At 44.4% G+C, this 22762-nt stretch overlaps 1 protein-coding gene across 3 annotated transcripts in view; it reads left to right on the forward strand.

Annotated features, from left to right (window-relative positions):
• Nucleotides 1–22762, forward strand: part of MAP3K15 (mitogen-activated protein kinase kinase kinase 15) — a 220792-nt gene that overhangs the window by 90212 nt on the left and 107818 nt on the right. For 2 of the 3 annotated variants that reach the window (XM_033948236.1, XM_033948234.1), the window contains exon 4: nucleotides 9947–10021. The exons of the other annotated variant lie outside the window; for it this stretch is intronic. In XM_033948236.1, the coding sequence (XP_033804127.1) occupies nucleotides 9947–10021 (75 nt within the window). The remainder of the gene's footprint in view (nucleotides 1–9946; nucleotides 10022–22762) is intronic. 3 annotated transcript variants of the gene reach the window in all.

The following is a 22762-nucleotide window of genomic DNA, read 5'->3' on the forward strand; positions in this document are numbered from 1 at the left end:
ACAAGAATGAGGTGGAGCCATGACACTTACAAGTTACTCCTCACTTTTCTTGACACTTTTAATTTCAGTGAGGCAAATGTATCTAGTTAATTGGCCCAAGTATAGGGAAACCAAGCCATTGTCACATCACCAATGAGGTTGGCTCTTAGGCATTGGTGGAATGAGGCATTATGACATCACAATACGAGAATGAGGTGGAGCCATGACACTTACAAGATATTCCCCACTTTTCATGACACTTTTCGTTTCAATGATATGAAAGGAAAGAAAAAGTGTGGCATAACTTGTAAGTGTCATGGCTCCACCTCATTCTCGTATTGTGATGTCATAATGCCTCAATCCATCAATGCCTAAGAGCCAGCTTCATCGGTGATGTCACAATGGCTTGGTTTCCCTATACTTGGGCCCATTTACTAGATGCATTTGTTTCACTGAAATGAAAAGTATCAAGAAAAGTGAGGAGTAACTTGTAAGTGTCATGGCTCCACCTCATTCTCGTATTGTGATGTCATAATGCCTCATTCCACCAATGCCTAAGAGCCAGCTTCATCGGTGATGTGACAATGGCTTGGTTTCCCTATACTTGGGCCCATTAACTAGATACATTTGCCTCACTGAAATGAAAAGTGTCAAGAAAAGTGAGGAGTAACTTGTAAGTTTCGTGGCTCCACCTCATTCTCTTCATGGTTGGGCTGAGAATTTTTCAGCAGCCCCTTGTATGTGCACTTATGCATGTATATGCCAGCATTCTAAATATTTACCCCTGGATTCTATCCATGTTATTCAAAATCACACACATGCCCAATTTGCACACGCAATGTACTCGCATATCGAGTCAATTTGCGCCAATAATTGGGTGGTAGTGATCAAGTATTGGTGTCGGTTGGCAACGATTTGGATTGATGTATGCATCTTGCTAAATGCTAATTTGTAAAGGCGCACACATAAATCTTTTAGTATGCAGCTGAAAAAGGGGTGTGGCCATGGGAAGGGCACAGGCAAGTCAGGGGCATTCGCTAAAGATGTACCCAATATTATAGATTTTTTTTGGGGGGGAGGGGAGACTCCAGGGCCGGATTTTCCTATAGGCTAACTAGGCTTCAGCCTAGGGCCTCAAGATCAAGAGGGGCCTACATTCAAATTGTTAGCAAAATTTTAATTACACTATTCTAAAAACAGTGAACACTAAAACACTGAACCGAAAATAAGGAGAAATTCTATGCTTCGGGATCGGAACCGGCTCCGGCCGCAACAGGGCACCGACTCGGCTTCTCCCTTTCTTTTTCTCACCCTGGGAGGAGGATCGGGGAGGGAAAGATGTCAGTCCGGAAACAGTTGGGCAAAGCCCAGCCCCGTGGTGAGAGAGGCAAAACGTGGATCCGTTAGGACAGGGCGGCCCAGACTGGCATCGGGGGGGGGAGGGGTTCAGTGGAAGGGGGATGGGAGGCAGGCAGGCTGGCATCGGAGGGGGGGGGTTTAATGGAAGGCAGGCAGGCAGGATGGCATGGGGGTTGTTCAATGGAAGGGGGATGGGAGGCAGGCGGGCATCGGAGGGGGGGTGAGGTGAGGAAGGACGCACTGGGGGCACTATGGACATAGGAAGGGGCAATGTTGTGTGTTATGTTTGATTAGTTATTGTCACAAGTACTATATATGGTGCTGAGAATAAATGTCCAAATAAGTGTTCTCGACTTTTTTTTATTTATTGTCCGTGTCACATTTTTTTATAAAGGTTAGTACCAATAACAACATGTTTCATTTAACATATTGATATATATCACAGTAATGATATATTTTATTATCTCTCATGTAATTTACAAACTTAAAAATGGGAGGTGAAAGGGCCTCATAAGTGGAACAGCCTAGGGCCTCTTTTCATCTAAATCCGGCCCTGGGAGACTCGCACCTAATTTACAAGCAAGGATTCACATCGGGGTTCAGTTGGTGTAAATCCTCGCACCTAAAGTTGGGTTTGGATCCTGGTGCTACGCACTCGTTTATAAACAGTGCCCAATGTGGAACATGATTTATAAAATAAGGCTCATCAGTTCCCAAATTTGAGCGTCACTTGCAGAATCTAAGCCTTAATGCATAACTGGCCTGTAAGGGCAGCGCCCTCAGCACTGAGGGTATTACAACCAGAACGAAAGAAGTTATCCTGCCGTTGTATCGGGCGATGGTGTGTCCGCATCTGGAGTACTGCGTCCAGTATTGCTCGCCGTACCTTAAGAAGGACATGGCGTTACTCGAGAGGGTTCAGAGGAGAGCGACGCGTCAGATAAAGGGGGATGGAAAACCTTCCATACGATGAGAGATTGGAGAATCTGGGTCTCTTTTCCCTGGAGAAGAGGAGACCTAGAGGGGATATGATAAGAGACTTACAAGATCATGAAGGGTATAGAGAGAGTAGAGAGGGACAGAAAGAGAGAGAGAAATAGAGAGAGAGAGAAAGGGAGACAAAGAGAGAGAGAGAGAGAGAGAAAGGGGGAGAGAGAGAGAGAGCGAGTGAGAAAGATTGGAGAAATTGGGTCTCTTTTCCCTGGAGAAGAGGAGACCTAGAGGGGATATGATAAGAGACTTACAAGATCATGAAGGGCATAGAGAGAGTAGAGAGGGACAGAAAGAGAGAGAGAAAGGGAGACAGAGAGAAATAGAGAGAGCGAAAGGGAGACAAAGAGAGAGAGAAAGGGAGAGAGAGAGAGAGCGAGTGAGAAAGATTGGAGAAATTGGGTCTCTTTTCCCTGGAGAAGAGGAGACCTAGAGGGGATATGATAAGAGACTTACAAGATTATGAAGGGTATAGAGAGAGTAGAGAGGGACAGAAAGAGAGAGAGAAAGGGAGACAGAGAGAAATAGAGAGAGAGAAAGGGAGACAAAGAGAGAGAGAGAGAGAGAAAGGGAGAGAGCGAGTGAGAAAGATTGGAGAAATTGGGTCTCTTTTCCCTGGAGAAGAGGAGACCTAGAGGGGATATGATAAGAGACTTACAAGATCATGAAGGGTATAGAGAGAGTAGAGAGGGACAGAAAGAGAGAGAGAAAGGAAGACAGAGAGAAATATAGAGAGAGAGAGAAAGAAAGAGAGAGAGAAAGGGAGAGAGACAGAAATAGAGAGAGATAGAGAAAGATTGGAGAAACTGGGACTCTTTTCCCTGGAGAAGAGGAGACTTAGAGGGAACATGATCATGAAGGGCATAGAGAGAGTAGAGAAGGGCAGAAAGAGAGAGAGAAAGGGAGACAGAGAGAAATAGAGAGATAGGGAGAGACACAGAAATAGAGAGAGAGAGAGAGAGAGAAAGGGAGAAAGAGAGATAGATAGAGAAAGATTGGAGAAACTGGGTCTCTTTTCCCTGGAGAAGAGGAGACTTAGAAGGGATATTATAAGAGACTTACAAGATGATGAAGGGCATAGAGAAAGTGGAGAGAGACAGATTCTTCAAACATTCGAAAAATAAAAGAACAAGAAGGCATTCGGAAAAGTTGAAAGGGGACAGATTCAAAACGAAAGCTAGGAAGTTCTTCTTTACCCAATGTGTGGTGGACACCTGGAATGCGCTTCCAGAGGACGTAATAGGGCAGAGCACGGTACTGGGGTTTAAGAAAGGATTGGACAATTTCCTGCTGGAAAAGGGGATAGAGGGGTATAGATAGCGGATTACTGCACAGGTCCTGGACCTGTTGGGCCGCCGCAGGAGTGGGCTGCTGGGCACGATGGACCTCAGGTCTGACCCAGCGGAGGCAATGCTTATGAGGCACTGCAGTTAGGGAAAGGGATTGGGACTTCTATACCACCTCTTTGTAGTTATACAACCACACTCAAAGCGGTTTACATACAGGTACTTCAAGCATTTTCTGTCTTTGTCCTGGCGGGCTCAAAATTTTTCTAATGTACCTGGGGCAGTGGAGGATTAAGTGACCTGCCCAAGGTCACAGGGAGCAGTGCAGGGTTTGAACCCACAACCTCAGGGTGCTGAGTCCATAGCTTTAACCACTGCTCCACACTCTCCCCCAATGCAATATCAGACGTGAGCCAAGTATAGAACAATGAAGCCATTGTGACATCACTGATGAGATTGGCTCTTATTGGTGGAATGAGGCATTATGACATCAGGGAAAGGGATTGGGACTTTTATACCGCCTTTTTGTAGTTATACAACCACACTCAAAGTGGTTTACATACAGGTACTTCATGCATTTTCCTCATCTGTCCTGGTGGGCTCACAATTTTTCTAATGTACCTGGGCAGTGGAGAGTTAAGTGACCTGCCCAAGGTCACAGGGAGCAGTGCAGGGTTTGAACCCATAATCTCAGGGTGCTGAGGCCATAACTCTAACCACTGCTCCACACTCTCCCCCAATGCAAAGTCAGACGTGAGTCAAGTATAGAACAATGAAGCCATTGTGACATCACTGATGAGGTTGGCTCTTATTGGTGGAATGAGGCATTATGACATCAGGGAAAGAGATTGGGACTTGTATACCGCCTTTTTGAAGTTATACAACCACACTCAAAGCAGTTTACATACAGGTACTTCAAACATTTTCCCTATCTGTCCCAGTGGGCTCACAGACTATCTAATGTTCATGGGACATTGGAGGATTAAGCGACTTGCCCAGGGTCACAAGGATTTGAACTCAGAACTTCAGGGTGCTGAGGCTGTAGCTCTAACCACTGTGCCACATTCTCCTCATGGCACTGTCCTTATGGTAGCATTATAGCCAGTCTCTAGGTGCCAGGGTCGTTCTTCTGATCCAGGCTTAAGAACATAAGTGTTGCCATACTGGGACAGATGGAAGGTTCATTAAGCCCAGTATTCTGTTTCCAACCGTGGCCAATCCAGGTCACAGTACCTGGCAACATAAGAGGGAGTGCTGAAACGTTCTCAGCCCAACCAAGACGTGGATATGGTTCAATCAATGATCTGAAACAATGGCAAAACATGGAATTATGTTTCTGCGAATTGGCACTTAACGAACGAAGATAACACTCTTTTCAGCTACAGTGGCAAAATAACTCAGAATTTAGGAAGTTGGTTGGTTGTGCTGAGAACTTTCCAGCACCCCCTCGTATCAATTAGCAGCCCCTAGACATGCTGGGACATGTAGTCCTGGATATTGCTTATTTGAAATAGGACAATGAGGATGGGTTGTTAAAATGCATGTGTGGCTGTTGGTATTCTCCATGGCTTAGAGAAGGCTGAGTTGTACGAATACAAGGATTACTCCAGAGGGCAGAGTCCATCCACGTTTGCTTGTTTGAAAATGCCTAGAAAAGGTTCAAAGAAGAGCGGCCAAGATGATAAAGAGGATGGAACTTCTCTCGTACGAGGAAAGACTAAGGAGTTTCGGGCTCTTCAGCCCGGAAAAGAGACAGCTAACGGGAGACATGATTGAAGTCTACAAAATCCGGAGTGGAGTAGAACGGGTACAAGTGGATCAATTTTTCACGCCGTCAAAAATGACAAAGACTAGGGGACACTCGATGAAGTTACGGAGAAATACTTTTAAAACCAATAGGAGGAAATTCTTTTTCACTCAGAGAATAGATCATATCTGCAACGTATTGCCAGAGGTTGTGGTAAGAGCGGAGAGCGTAGCTGGTTTTAAGAAAGGTTTAGACAATTTCCTGGAGGATAGTTTGTTATTGAGAAAGACACGAGGGAAGCCATCGCTTGGCCTGGATCATCGCTAGCATGGAATGTTGAAACTTTTTGGAGTTCTAGAATCTTGTTGCTCTTTGGGGGTTCTAGAATCTTTGGGGGTTCTGTAGGAATGTTGCTACTCTGTAGGTTTTGCCAGGTACTAGGGACCTGGATTGGCCATCGTGAGGACGGGCTACTGGGCTAGGTGGACCCAGTAAGACTGGGCTAGGTGGACCTAGTAAGACTAGTCTTATGTTCTCATGTGAGAATAGCTTTGTTTCTGAACTTTGAAAGGGGAGCTGATGCCTCGAATGAGAGCCAAGAAACTGACGCTGGCTTGGCATCCGTGACACATTCTGCAGTGTGGTGGGGAATGCAAGCTGATCAACGCTTACTTTACAGGCTGTGTGCAGTTACTTATCCACCGTTGGTGGGATCTCTTTCCAGAAGCTAAAATGCACTCGGAATTATAATATAGCTGCAAGAGACCATACAGCCTCTCCAGTCTGCAAACCCCTTTTCTCTCCCAGATATCCAATCCAATTTTTAGTTTTAGATACCAGCTCTTCCCTCGAAAAGGACTCGACTTGGATAACAAAATTTTCATAACTACAATAAAGCATGTAAGATAGAGCTCCTTTTACTAAGGCGCTAGCGTTTTTAGCGCACTCAGCAGATTAGCGCGTGCTAACCCCGTGCTACACGGCTAGAACTAACGCCAGCTCAAATGCTGGCGTCAGCGCCGAGCTCGCGGGGCTTTGTGGCACACGCTATTCCGCGTCAATGCCCTAAAGCATCTTAGTAAAAGGAGCCCATAGTCTCTACTCCATCCATTAGTTTGGAACAGATGAGTCTGTTAAAGATTTCTGAAATAAGTGAGTTTTTCACATTAACAGACATCCTTTGTGCTTATCTCTTGCTTTCTTGAAGCCTGATACCTTTGTCCATAGTGAAATATTGCAAGTGTCTTGTGTGGCTGTTGGTATTCTCCATGGCGTAGAGATGGCCGAGTTGTACGCATACAAGGGTTACTTCAGAGGGCAGAATCCATCCACGTTTGCTTGTTGAAAATGCCCAGAAAAGGTTCAAATAAGAGCGGCCAAGACGATAAAGAAGATGGAACGTCTCTCGTACGAGGAAAGACTGAAAAGGTTAGGGCTCTTCAGCCTGGAAAAGAGATGGCTGACGGGCGAAATAATAATAAGGTAAATGAACAAAAGGACTTAGAAAATTTTATCATCAAAATAGATATTAGTCTCTTAAGCTCTCAGACGCCTGCGTTAGCTTTGTCATTGTCTATAAGCCAACTAGAGCAGGAACAATGGTATCTTTCATCGAGCTTTTAGAGCTTTTTTAAGTGTTTGTTGAAGAATTTTTTTAAATTAAATGTTGAAATAGATGTCTGTATATTGATTTTATGTTTCATACTTTTCAGAGCAATAATCCGACCCCTGATGAAGCCCTTACTTGGGTGAAACGGGGCCCGTTGGGTGATTATCTGAACTCCATACCGGCGAATACAGTTTAAAGCTAAGTGCCGGTTTTGATTTCTTAATGCATTTTTATCTTTTTGCATTAAGTTTTACTTGCATAAAATGTTAAAATATTTAAAAAAATTCTTCAACAAACACTTAAAAAAGCTCTAAAAGCTCGATGAAAGATACCATTGTTCCTGCTCTAGTTGGCTTATAGACAATGACAAAGCTAACGCAGGCGTCTGAGAGCTTAAGAGACTAATATCTATTTTGATGATAAAATTTTCTAAGTCCTTTTGTTCATTTACCTTAACAGTTTGGGACTTTTTCCATCTAGTTTTTGATCTAGTGTATTCCGAAATAATAATAATACAGCTCTTACTTCTCTCATGCTCTTCTTATGTACTCTTGTCTTAATTACATGTGAACCGAGTCAAGCTCCGTTGGGAGATGACCCGGCATATAAATCAAAGACTAGATTAGATTAGATATGATTGAAGTCTACAAAATCCTGAGGGGTGTAGAAAGTGCAAACTGTCCAATTCCTACTTTGCACTTCATGGCTGAAGTCAATTGCATTGATAAAAATGTGAATCGTTTTCAGTGGCTTGCGGTGAAGACTTTCAGGGGATTCAGTGAATTCCCAGCTCTACAGCCCCGCCTTATTTTTTGTTTGTTGGTTTACTTTTTGCTTGATAAAGTTTGATTGTTGAGTAGGCAGCCTGCTCAACCAGTTAAATCGCATCGAACGAAAAAAAAAAAAAAAAGAGTAGGGGTCTTGGGTTGGGGATTCTCCAAACCCCGTGAAGGCCCCGACAGAACTGATCTGAATTTGATTGACTGAGCAGCATCTGCCTGTTGCCTGCTCAACCAATCAAATTCAGAGCAGTGCCCTCAGAGCCTTTAGGGGGGTGAGGCGAATCCCCTGAAGGCCCTGACCACACACCGCTGAAATTTCCAAAAGATTCTTATAGCTACCAGAACTGTACATGGGAAAACTCAGTTGCGTCATTGTTATATTTTCTCTGGTATATTTTTATTTATTCATTCAATTTTTTAGCCTGTCCTCTAAAAAAGGAACTCAGAACGCGTTACAAATCAGATACTCGAACATTTCTAGGGAAAAGGGTTAACTAATATTTCAAGGAATTTTTTAATCTTTTTTTTTTTTAGTGCCTCTACTCAAAAATTTTTATGTTGAGAGGCCATGATGCAATTTGGGCAAATGTACAAAGTCATGAAGATATGAAAAAGAATAACAGAGGGTCCACAGTGAAACTTTTTCATGGTCAACAGTGGTCAAGTGTACGCTGGGGGCTTGAAAATATAATCTCCCCAACTTTTACAATTCATTCAGCCTTCATTTGATTGTATTGCACTTCCCATCTCCAAAATACGAGATGTAAAAACTTTACGAAGGGGAAGTAGAAAAGGGTATATTTAATCTTAAAGTCCTGCCTTTTTTCTATTTCCAAAAAAGGGTAAAAAACTTCTACCGAGTTTCCCTGAAAATAAGACAGTGTGTTAGATTAATTTGGGGGGCCAAAAAACACACTAGGTCTTATTTTCGGGGTAGGGCTTATTTTTTTCATGTACATGATCATCTCTCCCTTCCTCTCCTTCACCCCAATTCTTCCTCTTTCCTTTCTTTTCCCCACATTTGCAGCATCTTTGCCTCCCCTCTCACCCAGCCCCTTGTGCCTTCCCTCTGCAGCTTTCTATCACTCCCTCCCATCCCCCTGTGCAGCAGAACCCTTGCCCAGCTTCTATCCTTCCCTCCCATCCCTCATGCAGCAGAACCCTTGCCCAGCTTCCATCCTTCCCTCCCTCCCATCCCTTGTGCAGCAGATCCCTTGAGCACCTACCCCCACCGCGAAGCCGAACCCCCACTGACCCTCCATCCTTCCCTCCAAACCGAACCCTGCCGACTGCGAGCAATTCATACCTCCCTCCAGAGCAGCGTCAGGTCGGGAGCACTCTAAACAGGCTGCTTCACAGCCTTCTCCCACCAGGGAGTTCCCTCTGCCACATCACTGATGATGTTATCAATAACACGGCACATGGAAGGCCCCGGTGGGAGAAAGCCACCAAGCAGCCTTTTTGGAGTGCTGCCGGCCCTACGCTGCTCTGGAGGGAGGTATGGCTCGCAATCGGCGGGGTTTGGATGCGAGAGAAGGATGGAGGGTCAGTGGAGGTTCAGCTGCGTAACTGGGTGCCGGCGGAGGCGGGGGGGGGGGGGGCAGAGAAAGCGCTGCTACTGGCGAATCCAGGGACTAGGGCTTATTTTTGGGGTAGAACTTATATTAAGACCTACCCCGAAAATCATGCTAGGGCTTATTTTCGGGGAAACCCGATCTGGATGCATGAATTGTATAACGTAGAAGAGCCCCCAAGTGGCTAATTTCAGGTACTGCAGGGGATCTGTCCTGATTTCATAGGGTATTGGTCTTCATTCCCAGTCTTTGAAGACTGCTATTAGGTCAAGTTTTCAGGACATCCCTAATGAATATTCACGAGAGAGATTCTCATGCCCACTGCCTCCATCGTGTGCAAATCTCTCTCAAGCATATTCATGAGAACTAGTCTGAAAACCTGATCTGCCAGCAGCCCTTGAAGTCTGAGAACGAAGAGCGAGGAGGTAGGAAGTCTTCCTGGCGTACAATAGTTCAACGTCTGTTCTTCCACTCGCATGCTTTTTCATCTCCCCCGAGTTCCTGCTAGGTTAATAATTTCTGTTCCTCTGTCTTTTCTTTCCTTTGTTGTATGTGCCTCTTCTTTGATCTATCTGTGTGTGTGTATGTGCCCACTCTTGTTACCTTTCACTTTGGAGTAGGCTTCTGGGACCAACAGCAAAGGTTTCCTGCGGGTCCACGTGCCTCCTGAGTACCACAGCTGTCTGTGGGGCAGGGTACGTATTGCCTTTGTTACATCATCTATTAAATATAGTAGGTGTGGCGAGGCTTATCTTATTGTGAGCTCCCTGGCACAGCTTGCTCAGTTCAGCCTGGATTTGTCAATGCTATGAACACATCCTTTCGTCGCTTGCCCTGCTGTTATTTTTCCTGAGAGAAGTAGTTTGACATTGAGTTTGCTGAGCCATACTGTGCAGATATCTCAGCAAAGAATTTTAAGATAGATAGGTTATAGTTAATATTTTGTTTCTAATAGCATTCACTATTTCGCTTTTAAAAAAGAAACAGAAACATGATGGCAGATAAAGGCTAAATGGCCCATCCAGTCTGCCCACCTGCAGCATCCACTATCTCCTCCTCTCCCTATTGGCTAAGGCTCTTTACACCTGCATTGTGAGGTCATAGAGCTTTATGGTTATAGATACATGATGGCAGATAAAGACTAAATGGCCCATCCAGTCTGCCCATCTGCAGCATCCACTATCTCCTCTTCTCCCTATTGGCTAAAGCTCTTTATATCTGCATTGTGATGTCATAGAACTTTATGGTTATAGAAACATAATAACATTATGGCAGATAAAGGCTAAATGGCCCATTCAGTCTGCCCATCTGCAGCATCCACTATCTCCTCCTCTCCCTATTGGTTAAGGCTCTTTATATCTGCATTGTGATGTCATAGAACTTTATGGTTATAGAAACATAATAACATTATGGCAGATAAAGGCTAAATGGCCCATCCAGTCTGCCCATCTGCAGCATCCACTATCTCCTCTTCTCCCTATTGGCTAAAGCTCTTTATATCTGCATTGTGATGTCATAGAACTTTATGGTTATAGAAACATAATAACATTATGGCAGATAAAGGCTAAATGGCCCATCCAGTCTGCCCATCTGCAGCATTCACTATCTCCTCCTCTCCCTATTGGTTAAGGCTCTTTACACCTGCATTGTGAGGTCATAGAGCTTTATGGTTTAGGTACATGATAGCAGATAAAGACTAAATGGCCCATCCAGTCTGCACATCTACAGCATCCACTATCCCTTCCTCTTCCTAAGAGATCCCACATGCCTGTCCCACACTTTCTTAATAGAAACATAGATACAAGTAACTCCTTTTCTTATGAGGATTGTTCCCAGTAGAGGCATGTCCTGTAGGCAGCCAGAGCTGGTGCCTTTCCTCTTCCTTGCACCCTCCTCCTCCAACCGGCATAGTAATAGCAGGCTCTGCGCATGCGTGGATGTCGACATGATGACATCACACATGCGCGTGACATCATTGTGTCAACGTCTGCACATTTCCAGAGGCTCTCCAACTGAGTTTAGGGTGCCAAGGCTTCAGAAAGTTTGCGGGACACTGGGCTAAGGGGTTCACTGTCATATATTGTAGCAAAAATCACCCACTGCAGTGTCTGGAAACTGGGTCTTGGGACAGGATCAGAAATGACTGGGAGGCTGTAGGTCTAGGCCAGGGGTGGGCAATTCTGGATTTCCCCAATGAATATGCATTGAAAGCAGTGCATGCAAATAGGTCTCATGGATATTCATTGGGGAAATCCTGAAAACCCGATTGGATTCCAGCCCTCGAGGACCAGAGTTGCCCATGCCTGGTCTAGGCAATTCCGGTCCCTGAGAGCCACAGGCAGGTCAGGTTCTCAGGATCTCCACAATAAATATGCATGAGATAGATTTGCATCTCAAGGAGGCAGTGCATGCAAATCCATCTCATACATATTCGTGATGGAGATCCTGAAAACCTGACCTGGCTCCGGCTCTCGAGAACCAGAATTGCCTGCCCCTGTGTAACTAGATGCATTTGCCTCATTGAAAAGAAAAGTGTCAAGTGTGGAATAACTTGTGAGTTTCATGGCTCCACATCCTTCTCTCCTTGGTTGGGCTGAGAACTTTTCAGCAGCTCCTCTCCTATTGTGATGTCATAAAGCCTCATTCCACCAATGCCTAAGAGCCAACCTCATCGGTGATGTCACAATGGCTTGGTTTCTCTATACTTGTGCTCATTTACTAGACCAGGGGTAGGCAATTCCGGTCCTCGAGAGCCGGAGCCAGGTCAGGTTTTCAGGATCTCCACAATAAATATGCATGAGATAGATTTGCATCTCGAGGAGGCAGTGCATGCAAATCCATCTCATACATATTCATTGTGGAGATCCTGAAAACCTGACCTGCCTGTGGCTCTCGAGGACCGGAATTGCCTATCCCTAGGGGATTACTTGCTCCTTTTCATGCCAATCAAAAATAGTCCGCACTTCAGGAAAATGTTCCAAAACAAGAGAAATCTTTACTGACAAAAAGGAGGAAAGAAAATCCGCCATGCAATAGGAGAAGAAAATCCATAACATTACAAGGAACTCAGGTGACGTGAATAATCCAATGCTAATATCAGTAACACATTCACACGGATAGTGCAAAAAAGATTCACAACTACCACCCAAACCAGATAAACCGCACACAGGAGGAAATAGCCTGAGACAAGGGATCCTCCCACCACCACAATGAATGGTGTAAGGTGGTCAGGCAGAGAACCTCATAGGCATAAAAAAAAACCTCCCGCAGGGCATCTCAAAGTTTTGTGCAAAACTTATCTTTAAAGCTCGATCGGAACACCAACGATGGCCAGCATTTCACATAGGGTGTGACTAGTGGCAGGGTTGGATCCTCACGTTTGCATTTTCTATTTCTAACTCTTTCTGTTTCTAGCTCTTGTTTGGATTGGTCACACCCGATCGAGTTCTAAAGCTAAGTTTGGGGTTTATCTTATTTAAACCACTTTTTGACCACTGTTGTGATACATGCTTGCACTTAACTGCACAAAACTTTGAGAGGTTTTTTTTTTTGGGGGGGGAGGTTTTTTTTTTTTTAATGCCTATGAGGTTCTCTGCCTGACTACCTTACGCCATTCATTGTGGTGGTGGGAGGGTCCCTTGTCTCAGGCTTTTTCCTCCGGTGTGCGGTTTATCTAGTTTGGGTGGTAGTTGTGAATCTTTTTATGTGAAATCTGTTTTTATTAAGCAACAACCAGATCACAAAGAAACAGCAGGGCAAAAACATTTCAAATATAGAAAACAAAGCTCCCTACCCCCAAGAGGACTGGACTCTGATGTCCTCTCAGGTTACATAGTATCCCAACCCCCCCATACCCCCCCAAAAACCCCGCCCAGCACCCCACTCCCCCCAACCCCACCCTCCCAAATCAGACAGGCGGGATAGAATACGCATGTAGTCTATTCAAGATACGACTGCGCACCCGGGGAGACAAACTGTCCAAGTGAATCTTTTTTGTACTATCCGTGTGAATGTGTTACTGATATTAACATTACAAGGAAAACAGAGTTTCCGATTCTGGGCAACTATTCATTTTTGATGCTGAGAAACAAAGGTAGTCTGATATTCAAAATACACTTATGTCTGTGGAGTCCTGGTAAATATAGATCAGAGGAAAAAAAAAGCAATGATGTCAGCCAAAAGTGGGAATGAAGAAGTAACTTTACTGAAGACCCAACCTGGGCCGTGTTTAGCAAATTTGCCTTCATTAGGGGGGGGGGAGGGGGTCATTCTTGGTCATAAAATGGTAAAAAAAACAGATGTGTAGCACTAAGGCCCCCTTTAATGAAGCCGTGTTAGGCTTTTTTATCGTCGGCCGTGTCGGTTTCAGCTCCCTGTGAGCGGCGGAACTTTTACCGCCGCGGCCGGCGATAAAAAAGCCCAATGCAGCTTTGTAAAAGGGGGGGGGGGGGGTAAATCTCCTTAACAGTTTCAGCATCAACTTATCACATATTTCAAATTACATTGAGATTTGGGATTATTCTACTATTCAAACTGTTAAGTAAACTTAGGGCTCCTTTTATCAAGCCGCGCTAGCGGGGTTAGCGCGTCGGGCTTTTCATCGCGCGTTAACCCCCGCGGCCGGCTAAAAAACTAACGCTTGCCCAATGCGGGCGTTAGCAGCTAGCGCGGCAGGCGGTCTAACGCACGGTATTACGCGCGTTAAACCCCTTACCGCAGCTTGATATAAGAACATAAGAAGTTGCCTCCACTGGGTCAGACCAAAGGTCCATCGCGCCCAGCGGTCCACTCCTGCGGCGGCCCATCAGGTCTATGACCTGTGAAGTGGTTCCTGACCATTTCTATAACCTACCTCTGCTTCTATCTGTACCCCTCAATCCCCTTATCCTTTAGGAACCTATCTAAACCTTCCTTGAACCCCTGTATTGTGCTCTGGCCTATCACAACCTCCGGAAGCGCGTTCCATGTGTCCACCACCCTCTGGGTAAAAAAGAACTTCCTAGTGTTTGTTCTAAACCTGTCCCCTTTCAATTACTCCGAGTGACCCCTAGTACTTGTGGTTCCCCACAGTCTGAAAAAGATATAGGACCCTTTAGTGAAGTTCATCTGGTTTTCTCATTTTATCACCAAAAAACAGAGTCTGGGCTTCAAATATTTTTTTTAAAAAGCCGATTTCTCCATCTAACTTTTGGCGGAAATCACAGGGGTTTTTTCTCGGCTGTTATTGATGCTGGTAGATATCAAAAACTTCCCCGTCTGTTTGTTCTTTCCCCCAGTTTGTTAGCCGTACATCCAACAGGCGCTGTGTTCTCTTTTGGTCCGACAGATGTCACAGGAGTAAGGCTGGAAACCCCTGACCTCATTCTACCTACCATGGTGGTATTTTGACACCAGTGTCCACAGGCGGACGATTGGTTAATTATTGTCATGTTAAGGTCAGGGCGGAGAGAAGTCCTGGTCAGGCTCCAGCAGGCACTAGACTAGTGAAGAACTAGTTTTGGTCTGAGGGCGAGACACTTGTATTTGTGACTAATGGTGCTTTTCCACTTTTGAAGATTTCTGCCTTATCAATAATCAAGAATGACTAATGCTTTGCCCCCTCTTTTACAAAGGTGCGCTAAGCTTTCTAGCGCACGCCAAACACGCGCAAGTTATCCTAAGGACGCATTAGAGCACCCGTTGATTTGGCACACGCTAAACTGCACTAAAACACTTAGCGCGCCGATGTAAAAAGAGGGCCTTGGGGTTCCTTTTATCAAGGCGTGCTACGGGGGGGGTTAGCACATCGGATATTTCATCACGCGCTAGCCTCCGCGGCAAGCCAAAAAACTGACGCTTCATCAGTGGAGGCGTTAGCGACTAGTGCGGCAGGTGGTTGAACGCGCGGTATTCCGCGCGTTAACCGCCTACCGCGTCTTGATAAAAGGACCCCCTTAGTCTGAAGCAGTGCTCTGTATTTCAGACTACATAAGGACATAAGCAGTGCCTCTGCTGGGTCAGACCCAGAGGTCCATCGTCCCCAGCAGTCCACTCACGTGGCGGCCCATCAGGTCCTCTATCTATACTAGGCTAAAGATATTTAAGCCCGGATACCTCCATTAAAAACACTGTCCAAATGGCGTTTGTAACTATGATTTGAGGCGTATACCAGTCTAAAATTATTTTTTAAAGATCAAGATATGCAATGGTGGAACTCATTGCCACAATATATTAGAAATGAAAAGGATCTCACCTCCTTTAAAAAATCCTTAAAATCTTATCTTTTTAAAGATGCTTTTAACATTTAATTTTTAGATTTGTTAAATATTCTCAGATTTTTATCTTTCCCGTTCCCCATTGTTCTCTTCCTTTTTTGTCTATTTCCACTAAAAAAATTGTAACTTTCCCCTCCTTTCCTCCCAATTCAAGTTTGTCTTATCTTCAAGAATTTTGTCATTTGGTTTGTCTTTTTTGTAATTTTATTTCTTTTTATAATTTTGTACATCGCTTAGCAAACCGAATAAGCGATTCATCAAATACTAATAAACTTGAACTTGAACTTGAAGGTAATGTCCCTCAGGGTTTATACAGACCTTCCACATGGAATCCTTCCAGACCTTTGGATCCTCACATATAGGTTTTTCAGAATTTGGTCAAACATGACATCACTAGATTGGAAGCCACCCCGATCCGATGCGAGCTCTTCATGATCTATCCAATGCCACTTCCATAATCATACGTCCAGCTGACAAGGGAGGGGGGAATAGTTGTTTTAGACACGGAATTTTATGTCGCTGAGGCGCTGCGGCAACTGCGAGATTCTCAGTATTATGAACTGTTACCTTATGATCCCACTTTAGAAATCTCCGAGGGGATGCAACACGTTCAGCTCCAGGCATTGGAAAGTGGAGTCATTGAGCGAAGCAATATTCTTTCAAGATGGCATCGAAATTCTATAGCACAGGTGGACATGCACGTAGGCAGGAAGCGTGTGGCAACTATTCCAGCACAATTGCTGCATTTAGGCGAGAGCAGTTTTGCCGTTCAGCAGATGTGAGTGGTCACGCCTGCATGGTTCCAGAGTTGGAATCAACAGTACACTCGGCCTTGGACGTCAGCAAAGCGTTTGACAGCGTCCCACACCGCAGGCTGCTGAACAAGATGAAATCGATGGGATTAGGAGAGACTCTAACTGCATGGGTTAAAGATTGGCTTAGTGGCAGACTTCAGAGGGTGGTGGTCAACGGTACCCTCTCTAAAATGTCGGAGGTGACTAGCGGAGTGCCACAGGGTTCAGTCCTGGGCCCACTCCTCTTCAACATATTCATTGGGGATCTGACTCAAGGGCTCCAAGGCAAGGTAACCTTATTCGCTGATGACGCCAAACTATGCAATATAGTAAACGGCTATAATCTACAGGATGCTATGGAGCAAGACCTGCACACTTTAGAAAGTTGGTCCTTGATATGGCAGCTGGGCTTCAACGCCAAGAAATGTAAGGTCATGCATCTCGGTAACGGAAATCCTTGCAGAACTTACACCCTGAATGGAGAAACTTTAACCAGGACTACGGCAGAACGAGACTTAGGAGTAATCATCAGTGCTGACATGAAAGCAGCCACTCAAGTGGAGAAGGCTTCATCTAAAGCACGGCAGATGATAGGTTGTATCAAAAGAAGCTTCGTCAACAGGAAGCCTGAAGTCATAATGCCATTGTACAGAGCCATGGTGAGACCTCATCTGGAATACTGTGTGCAATTCTGGAGGCCACATTACCGTAAGGATGTGCTCAGAATTGAATCGGTTCAGCGGATGGCCACCAGGATGGTCTCGGGGCTAAAGGGTCTCCCGTACGAAGAAAGACTGAGCAAATTGCAGCTCTACACTCTCGAAGAGCGTAGGGAGAGGGGAGACATGATTGAGACATTTAAATACATCACAGGACGGGTCGAGGTGGAAGATGATGTCTTTCTTCTCAAGGGACCCTCGACTACAAGAGGACATCCGCTCAAACCCAGGGGAGGGAAGTTTCATGGAGACGCCAGGAAGTACTTCTTTACGGAGAGAGTGATTGAGCATTGGAATAAGCTTCCAGTGCAGGTGGTCGAGGCACGCAGCATCCCAGACTTCAAGAACAAATGGGATACCTATGTGGGATCCCTACGAGGGTCATGCCAAGGGATAGGGTCACTAGGGTATGGACTTGAATGAGCAGGTCAGTAGAGTGACAGTATAATTACAATTATACTTTAGGGGGTCAATAAACTTAAGAGGGTGGGCAAATGGTGTGGGCAGACTTGATGGGCTGTAGCCCTTATCTGCCATCATCTTTCTATGTTTCTATGTTTTATTGCTCCTTTCCTTTGGGATTCCCTCCCTGCTGAAGTCAGAGTGGAGAAACCTTACTTTTGCATTTTGTGAAGTACAGCAGAACCTCAATATTTGCGGGGGTTAGGGGCAGAGCTGGCCCACGAATATTGAAAAATCCCAAGTGCCTGGCAGAAACCCAAAGAGTAGCAACATTCCAGAGCTGAGATTGTGATGTCATAAAGCCTCATTCCACCAATGCTTAAGAGCCAACTTCATCAGTGATGTCACAATGGCTTGATTGTCCTATACTTGGCTCACATTAGAACATAAGAATGCCATACTGGGACAGACCGAAGGTCCTTCATGCCCAGTATCCTTTTTCCAACAGTGGCCAACCCAGGTCCCAAGTACCTGGCAGAAACCCAAAGAGTAGCAACATTCCAGAGCTGAGATTGTGATGTCATAAAGCCTCATTCCACCAATGGCTAAGAGCCAACCTCAGCAGTGATGTCACAATGGCTTGATTGTTCTATACATGGCTCACATAAGAGCTGCCATACTGGAACAGATTGAAGGTCCATTAAGCCCAGTATCCTGTTTCCCACAGTGGCCAACCCAGGTCCCAAGTACCTGGCAGAAACCCAAAGAGTAGCAATATTCCAGAGCTGAGATTGTGATGTCACAATGCCTCATTCCACCAATGCCTAAGAGCCAACCTCAGCAGTGATGTCACAATGGCTTGATTGTCCTATACTTGGCTCACAATAGAACATAAGAATAGCCTTACTGGGTCAGACCAATGGTCCATCTAGCCCAGTAGCTCGCCCTCACGGTGGCCAATCCAGGTCACTAGTACCTGGCAACCCCCCAAAAGTAGCAACATTTGTGTGAGTGTGATGGAAACCTGTTTTCTCTGTTATAAAAATATGTAGTGCCCAACTCAGACACTTGAGAGACTGAGCTTAGTAAACATTGAGCCTGGGAAGGCATCCAGAGCTTATGGCAGTGAGATGCAGCTGGAATGTTTTAACGTGGAGAGGCACTCTGCAGTCTCTTGGCAGCGGGCTATTCATAACTGTGGTCTTTTCTGTGTTCGACTAACAGTTTGCTGGACTGACGCTGATGTTTTATGGAAACATTTTAAAAGAACTGGATTTGCATTTAGTGCATGCCTTTTTCAATAGCAGTTCAAGTTACACGTGGGAACAGTAGAGATTTTCCTGTCATCAGAATGCCAAGCCTGATGCAACAGAGGTTTGCCCAAGATCACAGGGACTTTCAGCAGGATTTGAACCCTAGTTTCTTCAGTTTGCAGCCCCACTCGCTTACTCCACTCGTACCTACAGTCATCGATACTCAATGACATACAGGTTGAAAAGGTGACGGCGAAAGCTAGAAGGATGCTAGGTTGCATAGGGAGAGGTATGGCCAGTAGGAAAAAGGAGGTATTGATGCCCCTGTATAAGACTTTGGTGAGACCTCATTTAGAATATTGTATACAATTTTGGAGGCCGCACCTTTAAAAAGATATAAAAAGGCTGGAGTCAGTCCAGAAGGCTACTAAAATGGTGTGTGGTCTTCATCATAAGGCATATGGGGACAGACTTACTGATCTCAATCTGTATACTTTGGAGGAAAGGCAGGAGAGGGGAGATATGATAGAGACATTTAAATACCTACATAATATAAATGTGCATGAGTCGCATCTCTTTCATTTGAAAGGAAACTCTGCAATGAGAGGGCATAGGATGAAGTCAAGAGGCGATAGGCTCCGGAGTAATCTGAGGAAATACTTTTTTACTGAAAGGGTGGTAGATGCGTGGAACAGTCTCCCGGAAGAGGTGGTGGAGACAGAGACTGTGTCTTAATTCAAGAGGGCCTGGGATAGGCACGTTGGATTCTCAGAAAGAGATAATGGTTACTGGATGGGCCATTTGACCTTCATCTGCCGTCATGTGTCTATGTTTCTATGACACAAGGAACTATTGTATTCAATGCTGTTCTTTGGTGTCTTTATCACTTTTCCTCCATAACATAACATGTTACTTTGCTACATAAGAAAAACTTAAGACTGGGAGATTATGCAATACAAGAATTCCCATTTCAATATCAATCATAAAAAAGGAATCGAATATAACATTTTAAAAAGTCATCAAACAAACATACTATCCACTAAATAATGATCATAACAATAGTGCTCAGTTAATTAACACCACTTAACACCGGCAACGGTATAAGATAAGTAATGTTATATCATACATCATTGCACTCTACCTACCTCCAAAAATATCACAGATGTTAAATTAGTAAAAGAAAAAAAATCACTTATCTTTAACGATTCTTCATTAGATCTCACAAGGAGGTTGCAAACGCTGTTAAATATCATTTTCGGTTGTCGGGTAATTCCCGTGTGCAAAAATTCCCTATCGTGTATTCCAGTGTTCAGTCCATAGTCAAAAAAATCAATATAGCCCAGTGTAGAATGTTCCCCATCGCCAACAAATACATTTCTACAAATCCCCTATCAGTTGAAAAAACAGGCCAGTTTTCTTCCTCAACACCGATCGTGTTTCACACGGGCTTCATCAGGAGGAAGAACTCCATTCTAGGGACAAAACGAGCGATATCATTAAATATATAGAGCAATAATCATCTAGCCCAGTAGCCCGTCCTTGCGGTGGCCAATCCAGGACACTTGTACCTGGCGAAATCCCGAAGAGTAGCAACATACGTAGCTAATGACAAACAATAAATTGTAAAACAGAAAAGTGAGGGGTAACCGAAAATAGATAGATTTATTTCATTACAGTAGAACATACTTGGCATATCCAACCCCGTCATTATGCGTAATAGTATGTTGTACTTGGGGAGGAAATATTTTTGAGAATAGTACATTTATTTTTTTAATCCACCTTTTACTTGGGTAAAGTGCGTCTATATGCACTTCATCCATGTTCAGAATAGGCGTTTGGTGGGGGAGGGGGGCTTACATTGAGGTAAATAACACACCTACATTTCATTAACTATGTATGCTATTTTGTATGGAAAGTTATAATTAACTCATGGAGCTCCTTTTACGAAGGTGCGCTAGCATTTTTAGGGCAAACATCAGATTAGCGCGCGCTAGCCGATAAACTACCACCTGCTCAAGAGGAGGCGGTAGCGGCTAGCGTGCGTGGCATTTTAGCGCGCGCTATTTCGCGCCTTAAGTCCCTAACGTGCCTTCGGAAAAGGAGCCCTTGGTGTGAATGATTTTAGGCTTACCTTTTATATCAATGGGGTTCTTTAATTTCCTTTGTTTTTTATTTTTATAAACTGTAAACTCTTTTTGCTCAGCGAAAGTTAAGCAGTATATTAAGTTTTAATAAACAGTCATACACAAATGGTTATGAAAAATGTCCTCATAGGGTGCCGTCAATATGCACAACCAAAGAATGGCGATATTATAACGTGAGCAAAGCAACGGTGGAGATGTTCGGAGTTCCTGATGTGCAACTTTGTTCCAAAACGCTGCCTAAATGTGCGAAGGCTCACGCACGTGTTTCGGCCTCAACGGCCTGCTGGTAATTCTCACTACTTGTACTTAATCATCGCACTTGTGACGAACTTTCACTCCTATGCAGAGTGGCACGTATGAAAAGTACGCAAAACAAGACCCAATGTTCCACAGAAGAAGGAACAAGCAAAAAACAAAAGGAATTGACCCCAAAATATCCACAAAGAAGAAAATCCAGAGAAAACCAAAAAAACTCTGTGGAGTGACGATGTTCCTAAATGGACTTTATTTGAAAGTGTCAAAGTTCCAAAGGTACACTGAAATCATCCACATAAAATAATTCCATCCACATACAAGTAAATCATCCACATAAAAGCCTTAAAGGACCTAGTCCGCTAGGGATACAGGACCCAATACGATCCGCGTTTCGACAAAAAGTCTTCTTCAGGAATCCCTGGGGGTCCTATAAAGGTGAATACGTGGGAAACAATTGTGTAGTGAGCCGGAAGTGAGACACTATTTGTGTTTGCAACATTCTAGAGCTCAGATTGTGATGTCATAATGCCTCATTCCACCAATGCCTAAGCTCCGTCCTCATCTGCACAAGCCTCAAACACTTTGAAATCCTAAGTAGCAAAAAACAAAAGGAATTGACCCCAAAATATCCACAAAGAAGAAAATCCAGAGAAAACCAAAAAAACTCTGTGGAGTGACGATGTTCCTAAATGGACTTTATTTGAAAGTATCAAAGTTCCAAAGGTACACTGAAATCATCCACATAAAAGTAAATCATCCACATAAGAGCCTTAAAGGACCTAGTCCGCTAGGGATACAGGACCCAACACGGTCCGCGTTTCGACAAAAAGTCTTCTTCAGGGGTCCCTGGGGGTCCTATAAAGGTGAATACGTGGGAAACAATTGTGTAGTGAGCCGGAAGTGAGACACTGTTTGTGTTTGCAACATTCTAGAGCTCAGATTGTGATGTCATAATGCCTCATTCTACCAATGCCTAAGCTCCGTCCTCATCTGCACAAGCCTCAAACACTTTGAAATCCTAAGTAGCAACATTCTAGAGCTCAGACTGTGATGTCATAATGCCTCATTCCACCAATGCCTACGCTCCATCCTCATCTGCACAAGCCTCAAGCACTTTAAAATCCCAAGTAGCAACATTCTAGGGCTCAGATTGTGATGTCATAATGCCTCATTCCACCAATGCCTAAGCTCCGTCCTCATCTGCACAAGCCTCAAACACTTTGAAATCCTAAGTAGCAAAAAACAAAAGGAATTGACCCCAAAATATCCACAAAGAAGAAAATCCAGAGAAAACCAAAAAAACTCTGTGGAGTGACGATGTTCCTAAATGGACTTTATTTGAAAGTGTCAAAGTTCCAAAGGTACACTGAAATCATCCACATAAAAATAGGTTATCCACATAAAAGCCTTAAAGGACCTAGTCCGCTAGGGATTCAGGACCCAACATGGTCCGCGTTTTGACAAAAAGTCTCCTTCAGGGGTCCCTGGGGATTCTATAAAGGTGAATACGTGGGGAACAATTGGGTGGTGAGCCGGAAGTGCCCCTTTCCATTGCAAATGCAATCAGTGTCTCACTTCCGGCTCACCACACAATCCAAAAGAAAACGCACTGTGG

The sequence above is a fragment of the Geotrypetes seraphini genome, chromosome 6 (genome assembly GCF_902459505.1).
Source record: "Geotrypetes seraphini chromosome 6, aGeoSer1.1, whole genome shotgun sequence".
Lineage (NCBI taxonomy): Eukaryota > Metazoa > Chordata > Amphibia > Gymnophiona > Dermophiidae > Geotrypetes > Geotrypetes seraphini.